General features: G+C 42.4%; 1 protein-coding gene across 1 annotated transcript in view; it reads right to left on the reverse strand.

The window, feature by feature from the left end:
* Positions 1-9,501, reverse strand: part of ncam2a (neural cell adhesion molecule 2a) — a 546,541-nt gene extending 537,040 nt beyond the window's left edge. The window contains exon 1 of the mRNA XM_078165636.1: positions 9,317-9,501. Coding sequence (XP_078021762.1) covers positions 9,317-9,368 — 52 coding nt within the window. The 5' untranslated portion in view covers positions 9,369-9,501. The remainder of the gene's footprint in view (positions 1-9,316) is intronic.
* Positions 9,502-10,111: the final 610 nt, after the last annotated feature.

The following is a 10,111-nucleotide window of genomic DNA, read 5'->3' on the forward strand; positions in this document are numbered from 1 at the left end:
TCATACTACATTTTTGAAAAAAGCCTTAAATGAAAGCTGAGAGTCTGCACTTTAAGCAGGTATTCATTGTTTCATTTAAAACCCATTGTGGTGGTGTACAGAGCCAAAATGATGACAACTGTATCATTGTCCAAATAATTATGGACCTGACTGTATATATATATATATATATATTTCATTTATATATACATATATATATACATATATATATTTCATTTATACATATATATACATATATACAGTACAGGCCAAAAGTTTGGACACACCTTCTCATTCAATGCGTTTTCTTTATTTTCATGACTATTTACATTGTAGATTCTCACTGAAGGCATCAAAACTATGAATGAACACATGTGGAGTTATGTACTTAACAAAAAAAGGTGAAATAACTGAAAACATGTTTTATATTCTAGTTTCTTCAAAATAGCCACCCTTTGCTCTGATTACTGCTTTGCACACTCTTGGCATTCTCTCCATGAGCTTCAAGAGGTAGTCACCTGAAATGGTTTTCCAACAGTCTTGAAGGAGTTCCCAGAGGTGTTTAGCACTTGTTGGCCCCTTTGCCTTCACTCTGCGGTCCAGCTCACCCCAAACCATCTCGATTGGGTTCAGGTCCGGTGACTGTGGAGGCCAGGTCATCTGCCGCAGCACTCCATCACTCTCCTTCTTGGTCAAATAGCCCTTACACAGCCTGGAGGTGTGTTTGGGGTCATTGTCCTGTTGAAAAATAAATGATCGTCCAACTAAACGCAAACCGGATGGGATGGCATGTCGCTGCAGGATGCTGTGGTAGCCATGCTGGTTCAGTGTGCCTTCAATTTTGAATAAATCCCCAACAGTGTCACCAGCAAAACACCCCCACACCATCACACCTCCTCCTCCATGCTTCACAGTGGGAACCAGGCATGTGGAATCCATCCGTTCACCTTTTCTGCGTCTCACAAAGACACGGCGGTTGGAACCAAAGATCTCAAATTTGGACTCATCAGACCAAAGCACAGATTTCCACTGGTCTAATGTCCATTCCTTGTGATTCTTGGCCCAAACAAATCTCTTCTGCTTGTTGCCTCTCCTTAGCAGTGGTTTCCTAGCAGCTATTTGACCATGAAGGCCTGATTGGCGCAGTCTCCTCTTAACAGTTGTTCTAGAGATGGGTCTGCTGCTAGAACTCTGTGTGGCATTCATCTGGTCTCTGATCTGAGCTGTTGTTAACTTGCGATTTCTGAGGCTGGTGACTCGGATGAACTTATCCTCAGAAGCAGAGGTGACTCTTGGTCTTCCTTTCCTGGGTCGGTCCTCATGTGTGCCAGTTTCGTTGTAGCGCTTGATGGTTTTTGCGACTCCACTTGGGGACACATTTAAAGTTTTTGCAGTTTTCTGGACTGACTGACCTTCATATCTTAAAGTAATGATGGCCACTGGTTTTTCTTTAGTTAGCTGATTGGTTCTTGCCATAATATGAATTTTAACAGTTGTCCAATAGGGCTGTCGGCTGTGTATTAATCTGACTTCTGCACAACACAACTGATGGTCCCAACCCCATTGATAAAGCAAGAAATTCCACTAATTAACCCTGATAAGGCACACCTGTGAAGTGGAAACCATTTCAGGTGACTACCTCTTGAAGCTCATGGAGAGAATGCCAAGAGTGTGCAAAGCAGTAATCAGAGCAAAGGGTGGCTATTTTGAAGAAACTAGAATATAAAACATGTTTTCAGTTATTTCACCTTTTTTTGTTAAGTACATAACTCCACATGTGTTCATTCATAGTTTTGATGCCTTCAGTGAGAATCTACAATGTAAATAGTCATGAAAATAAAGAAAACGCATTGAATGAGAAGGTGTGTCCAAACTTTTGGCCTGTACTGTATATATATATACATATATATACATTTCATTTTTTTCTTTGAGGATTTTTTTAAGTTAGTTGTATCGCCACATTTCTAACATTTTGGGAAAACCCTAATATTTATTCTGGTGTCATGTCGGCTAAAATGTTGGTGACATAAACAAACACAAATGTAAACAAAACAGGCAATATGATACAATATACATGACCTCGGTCATTTTTGCTGACCTTGATAAAGTGACAATTATCATGACAGGCCCAAATGTACATTTGAAGTAGAGGTGAGTGATATATCGATTATACTTGATGTATCGCAGCTTGTTCCAAGTGGGATAAAATTACTATATAGGGAACAATGAGTAAAAATTGTGACATCATTTTGTTATGCCACCGGAAGGAGACTTGCTTCGGCATTTTGGTTCTTTTGCTCTGGTTCTGGATTGATTTACACTTTCTTATTTAACTTAACCTGATTTAACTTTATTATATAACAGTAGCTACTTTATATAACTTTATTTTACCTGTAGTTTATTTGGGAGTTTAGTATTTGGTAGTCTCCAGTTGGTTAGAGGAGATTTAAAAATACTGAGATACATATTGTGTATCGCGATATAGCCTAAAAAAATTGCGATATTATTTACAGCCCATACCGCCCAGCCCTAATCTGAAGATACTGTGTATAGCAGCTTCATATTTTTTTCCATAACCTCACTCATGGTTGTCTCTGTTTTTCAGCAGACTCTCACAATCAAGATGTCAGTGTCAGTCAAACTCAAAGTATAGAAATCAATATCATGCCTGTGTTCATGCAAGTTTACACACATCACGGTTCATTTAACACATCTGAAAACACCTTTCACCCTACCAACTTAAACACAAAAATCAATATCAAGTTTCAAAATTATTATTACTGAGAAAAATGATATTATGACCTCTAAAAGGCTGGAGATTAATATGCAAAATATCCTATCAGATTATGGGTGACATCACCAACACTATGTCACTGTGTTTTCTGAGAACTAACCAAACCAACAGACAGTCTGCTACCATTTAATTTAGTTTATGTATGCATTATGTCATACAAAACGTCTTCTACAATTCATATTTCGCATATGATTTACGTCAGCCAGCTGTAAAATAAACCCCACAGCTTCATTCAGTGTCGATAATAATGCGGTCTAAGTGGGTCAGCCCAAACTGGAGTGGTTCTGAATCTCTCCTGCCATTTCCCTGATCCCTCTGTTCTTCATTTAATCATGCCTGCCAGTGCCCAAACCCAAAAGTAAGCCCCAGACCAACAGAACTGTGTCCCATGAGAGCACGGAGCAGCAGACTGTGAGGTGTGTGACTGTGTGTGTGTGTGTGTGTGTGTGTGTGTGTGTGTGTGAACATGCCATGCATAAACTGCAGAAATAAAGTGCTGGGGACAGGACGACCATGATGCAACCACTTCCCCTCCATCCATCTGTCAGTCAGCCAGTGTGCCCACTGATTCTGTTGTCACCCTGGCATCCTGGCTCTGCCTATTAGTCTGCTAGTTAGATTGGCATTTAGACTGGCAGGGGCACATATAAGCAGGAGCCAAAGGGTCTCCTGCTTGGCTAGCACCAGACTGATGTAAAACAGTAGACAAAGCCACAGGAGCACACACAGCAACATGCAGCAGCTGCCTCCTCCAATCACGTCACTCTGGCCTAATTTGATTCCATCTCGACAGGATTCAATTACATTTTATTAATTTTGGCACAGTGCGACTCCATAGAGTTTGATTCAATCTCTAGCAATGCAATTTAACTAGATGCAATCAGATTCACTTGAATTGAATGAATTTTTAAATATAATCTCTTCCTCCCTCTGTATAAATCCTCTCACTGCTCGCTCTATCCTGCCCAATTTCCCCTTTCTGGGATTCAGAATATAGAATATAATGAGCGACGCCAAACTCTTCCTACCAGAGGACCCCGACTGCTTAGTGTATCTACATTTTCTTGGCTTCTGGTTGGGAGAGACTCCCTGAGGAGAACATTAGTCACTTCCATGATAATAATGGGTAATTTGAGTGAAAATAGACCGAGGTTGGCAGAGGGCATTATTGAACATGCTGCTGTTTTTGCTCTATGCAGCACAAAATAACTGAAGGTTTTTCAGAACCAAATGCCAAGTGTTCACTAACTGGAGCCTTTTTGTTGGAAGTGTCATCTCTCTCCAGTACCTCTGCTACAGCACTGCCTTAGTTACTCAAAAGCCCAAAATGTGTCATTTCAAAAACAATACATCTTTAAATAAGTATGAATATATTTGCAGCACAGTTCTCTTAATCCCTGATACTAATCCTGTTAACTGCGCTGAGAGCTGATGACGGTGTAGCTTGTACACACAGAGCCTTCCAAGCCACCCTCGAGCAAGGCAGTTTATTTCTTTTAAGGTACTGCACTGTGGCTCACCTCTAAACTTCCACATCAAGTAGCTGTGTCCACCAACGGATTACAATAGGCCCCTGGGCTCAACCATGTCGCTTTGTAGTTGTTCAGTGCCTCTCTGTAGTCATTTTGTGTCTCTTTGCTGGCTTTTTGAGTCTCTGTGTAGTCATTTTGTATCTCTCTGTAGTCCTTTTTTGTCTCTCTGTAGTCATTTTGTTTCTCTTTGAAATCTTTTGTGTCTCTCTGTAGTTGTTTTGTGTCTTTGTGTACTTTTAGGGGCTCTCTGTAGTCATTTCTGTCTCTTTGTAGTCGTTTTGTGTCTCTTTGTAGTTGTTTTGCGTCTCTTTGTAGTCACTTTGCGTCACTTTGTGGTCTTTTTGTGTCTCTGTCTGCTTTTGTGTCTCTTTGTAGTCGTTTTGTGTCTCTCTGTAGTTGTTTTTTGATCTCTGTAGTCAATTCTGTCTCTTTGTAGTCGTTTTGCATCTCTTTGTAGTTGTTTTGCGTCTCTTTGTGGTTGTTTTGTGTCTCTGTCTGCTTTTGTGTCTCTTTGTAGTCATTTTGTGTCTCTCTGTAGTTGTTTTTTGATCTCTGTAGTCAATTCTGTCTCTTTGTAGTTGTTTTGCATCTCTTTGTAGTCGTTTTGCATCTCTTTGAAGTTGTTTTGTGTCTCTGCCTGCTTTTGTGCCTCTTTCTAGTCATTTTGTCTCTGTATTTGTTTTCTGTAGTCATTTTGTGTCTCTTTGAAGGTGTTTTGAGTCTCTTTGTAGTTGTTTTGTGTCTCTTTGTCTGCTTCCTGAGTCTCTTTGTAGTCATTATGTGTCTCTTTGAAGTTTTTGTCTCGTCATTGCCATCGTATTTGTCTTTTTTTCCTCTCTTTAGTCGTTTGGTCCCTTTTTAAATCATTTGCGTACTTTTGAAAGCTATTTGTGTCTCTTGTCATTTGATCTTTTTGTAGTCCTTTTGTATCTCTGTAATCATTTTGTGTCTCCTTTGTGTCATTTTGTGGTGATTTTGTCTACTGTGGTCTTTTCAAGTCTCTTTGTGGTCCTTCTGTGTCTCCTTGTGGTCGTTTTGAATCCCTTCATGGTCGTTTTTGCCTCGTCTCTTTGTGTTGTTTTTTGTGGTCATTTTGCAATACTTTGTAGTTGTTGACTTTCCAACAAGCCGAGGTGCCCTTGAGCAAGGCACCGAACCCCCTAACCACTCGGGGTGCCTGTCCATGGGCAGCCCCCTCTGACATCACTCCATTTAATGCATGTATAGGTCCTGTTTGTGCATGTGAGTGTATTTCAGCCCTGTGTGTATATGTATATGACAACAGAGTGAAAATATTGAATTTCCCCTTGGAGACTAAAAAAGTATATAAAATTAAATTAAAGAAACGTTAACATTCACTTCGAACAGAGGCTCTGGTCCAGTAATTTGGTAATCCATCAATAGTCATGCACAGACGGTTAGGTTATTTAAGAGGAATATACATGAATTTCCTGGAACTGCTGAAACCAGGCATTTGGTCAAAGTTTTAGTCACACAGCCTACTCTTTAATAATTTAATAGTCCAACAGTCTTTGGAGTTTGGAAATAGAAACCGTTTTGAAATAGACTGGAACATATGTAGGTAGGAGTTAAAAAAATATGGCAATGTCGTATCTCAAAACGACTGCTCATTTCCTTTCGGCCTTTTTCTGCCATTTTATTCTCAGCGAGATGACAACAACCCTGCAGCACAGACGCTTGGCAGTGCTTTACTCATACAGCCAGGTGTTGAGAATACAACACTCTCTTCCCGTCTCATACACAGTGTACAAATTCAACACTAAGGCCTGAACTCTGTGGATCGAGAGCTAAAGGGCACACACGAGAAATCAAAAGCTTGCAGGCAAATAAATAGCATATCCATAACACCGAGATTGCCCTTTGTACAATTCAGAGGCCTGCTGACTCTAGTCGTTCCTTAAATTGATTTCTCATATGCGGCTGCCTCGAGGGGGCGATTCCATTTTCATATATACACTGGCTCTCTGTATGTATGCTCTCTGTCCTAGTCTATTAATCAAATAATGCAATCAATTTTACCTTGCAGGACTACGACACAGGCCATTTCTTTTGTGAACAGCTTTGCATGTCTTTAATAGGAGTTTGTGACTGCTGTTGGATGGTGTGAAGAATTGTGTGCAGCATTGTTGCAGTGTCAAGTTATCAGCGTGGCAAGAGATATGAGCTGAAACTTTAAGGGCACAGATTTCAGAAAAAAAATGCTGCCTGCAAGATGTGAATTCCTGAAAACAGAAAAATCTGCACTACCCTTATAAATATTCACCCAGTGATTCATTTTGTGTGATTGAGTGCAGCATGCATGTGTGCCAATGCATTTCTGCTTGCTCATGTCAGCATGTACATAACACCAGAGCTACAGGATGGAAGCAAACCCTGAACGCATGCTTAAGCCCAGGCTCAGGGTGCGATGAGAGACACTTAAGCGCAGGGGCATAAATCTTTTAAACCCTGAGCCACTGACATTTCCCCCCAGAGATACAGCGAAATATCTTAATTACGCCACTTAACATCACATCGGCGAGTCCCGGGTGAGCCCAAGCAAGCATATAATTCATTGTACTAAGCATCAGTAAAAGCCAAATACATAAACCTTCAAGGATGCATACTCAATGCAGGGGAGACGATGAGCTGGGACTTCAAAAGCAAATGTTTCCCTTCAGGAGCTGGGGGGGGGGGGGGGGGTAAAGGATATCTGCAGAGTTAGTGTGGACACCTCGCTGAGTCCTGTCAGGAAATCAACCTGTCGTCAAGAACTACCAAAAGCCAGTGAAAACTCTTCCTGGTTCTAGTCCTTGTACTGATTGTTCGTGTCTGCTCCAAGGCCCCAACAGTGATAAAAGACACTGAGAACTGAACATCCTTCTCAGACTCCAGCACAAACCCTTCATCTCAGAGCTCCCCTTGTTATTCACATTACAGCAGGTTCTCTGCATTGTCTAATGGGTCAATTTGTGTGGACTCTGCTATCATGAAAAGCATGATACGAATGTAAATTGGTTGGTAGGGTGATGTAATTCCACTGCAACAAAGGGAAAGTAACAAAGCAATGAATATTCCAGTTAAGGCTTAAAACTGTATAGTCTCTTTGTTTTACCTCAGAGGGATTAAATGTAATAATAAATGAAAACACGAGTCACTGACGCTCTGTATGTATCATCTTCCTCATCCTTCTCTCCATCATAACAGCAGTTTCTGGCAGTCGCATCGATTGAAACGGTGGAAACATGAACTGCCAATAGCTCTGTGTAATATTAAGGGTAGTTAAACTCTGTGCTTCTGTGGCCTGAGGCGTCGTACTCCATATGCTAAGTTTAAATCTTCATATTGAGGGTTTGTTGCTGTTTTCAAGCCACAAAACAGTCACACATTAAACAAGGAATCATCCAAGAAATCTCCACATTGCAAGGTGGCGACTGATTTACAGTTTAAATCACAACTTTCCTCATTAGGGGTGTTAACATTATACATTCATGGCGTCACAGGGACCTGCCATTAAAATCCATTGTCAGCTCCTCAAACAGAGGTTGTGTGCAGCATACTTAAGTATACTAAAAATATATCTATGATTCTGTATGTTTGCTTGGGGACCCTGTGAATCGCCCCAAGAGTGCTCCCTAACTCCCACTTTGACACCCACTGCCCTGGAGGACTTCAGCACAAGCAGCCTGAGATGCAACACGCTTTAACGACCACTGGCTTCACTCTTGGCACCACTTTGCAGCGCTCTACCCCCACCTGCCGTTGTGCGCCAGGAACCCAGTGTGGCCACACTGCAAAAAATGTCCATCTAAAAACTCACTTTTTTTTTTTTTTTTGTTAACTCTTGAGACCTTTTGTTTTCTTTTAACAAGTGGTGGAATTTCGCCAAGGGGTGGAGAGGGGCAAATAACCGATGCAAATTAACTTGTTGCAACAGAAACAGAAACCTTAAACGCATGTGCATTGGCAAAGAAGGAGATAAAATAATCTCATCCTGCAAGCAAATCTTTTTTTCGCTTCAAGAAATGGATTACTGGGAAATCTGAAGCTACAGGAGTTGGGTATTTTTCGCAGTGCACGCCGGGGCTCAGCCCGCGGTGACACAGCGACGCGCCTCACGGACCAGTTATATCTACAAGAGAAAGAAAAGGAGGACCAGAAGCGACTGCTTTCAATCAGTGCTTTTTAGCACTCACTCACAGGTTACATCTTTATTCCCCCTCCGCGTGTGCAACTCACACACACACACACACACACACACACACACACACACACGCGCGGGCGCGCGCTGAGACAAGCATCGCCCCTCCGGATCAGGTGCGCAGCGCACATGAAACCCAATTAACGGTGAAGTGTCACTCTGCTGTCACTAATGCGGCTCATATTTCCAAACTTTCCGAAGCATTTCAGACTATGTGTCCGCGTCACGGGCCCGGTGTTACCATGCACAGCCTGCGCACGAGATGCAGACCGTGGAATATCCAGTAAAATCACACAGTGTAGCAACACAGAGTGGACTTGAGTGTGAAGCAAGAAAGGCGGTGGTCCAAACACATATGATTCACATTATGGGGTTTAAATTCTCCATGTTGAAGTTGGGGGACATGATTGATTTTTACGCTTAAAGCTTTGCAAATAATCCATACACCAAAACAACGCAGCGCCCCAAAGGCTGCTCTTAAAGATTAAAAAAGAACTCAACAACGAGGGTAAGCCGTGCCAAATGATGGAGATAACAGTTTGTGTCCGGGGAGAACAGAGTGTATATCTCAACAGCTCGCCCACCCTAAAAAAAGGACCCCATCATAATCCCCCTTTTCAGTAAGAAAGCATTCTGGCCCCTGCAAGACGTGCTCCAACTACAAAATAACGTCCAGTTAAACAATCCACCCCTCTCTCTCAATCCCTCTGCCTCTCTGCCTGCTGCAGATCACGATGGCAAATACACTCAACTTGTCCACAAAGTCACCAAGCTCGAGGTGTTTCACACACTCACGCACGCTGTCCCTACCTTGGCTGCCGCAGACGAGCACCCCGAGGAGATGGACGAGTTTGAGCATCATTTTCGGGCAGGTTACGGGCTGCCGGACGCTGCTGCTTTCAGCTGCTGTAAAAAACGACAAGGGCGACACACACGCTCGGCTCCGTTCATCCGCCGTCTTGGGCTCCGCTGGCGACTGATCTGCCTCAGCTCCTTTCCTTCCCTTCCTTCCTATACGCGCGCTCCCGCTCGCCGCTCGTTCACCGCGCTTCTGCCTCTGCGCTGAGGAGGACCCCCCCTCCAGCATCACTTCTCTCCAACATCACTGCTGGAAGCTGTTGATGAGAAGCAGTCAAGAAGGAGGCAAATCAAACCAAACATGTTTATGTCTTTCAGGACTTTATTTTGAGGATTCAAAACATGTTGAGAAGTTGTGAGGAGAGGGTCTCAAGGAAAATACTTCTAGAAATATGGGTGCAAATCAGCAGGGATGTAGCTAAGAATTCCGGTGGATCTCTTCCAGCTTTGGGCCCCTGGAATCCACCACATATATTTCCACTTTGGAATAGCAGTGTCTATTTAACTCTGAAGTCCAGGCAAACATGCAAAGGAAGGAAAAATGTCTCCCCCATGTGAATACTGCAGATACTGTGGGGTCAACTTTCCCCTCAACTCAGTGGGCCTCGTGCAAGACACATTATCTTATCCATAACTTCTTTTAGCTTTTTCATAACAGATTTGCTCGCAAAAACGTTGCAATTTTGGATTCACCTTGAACAAATCTGTGGTAACTGCTCATCTCAGCCTGACGACCACCACATGTTT

The sequence above is a fragment of the Epinephelus lanceolatus genome, chromosome 24 (assembly GCF_041903045.1).
Source record: "Epinephelus lanceolatus isolate andai-2023 chromosome 24, ASM4190304v1, whole genome shotgun sequence".
NCBI classification, from domain to species: Eukaryota; Metazoa; Chordata; class Actinopteri; order Perciformes; family Serranidae; genus Epinephelus; species Epinephelus lanceolatus.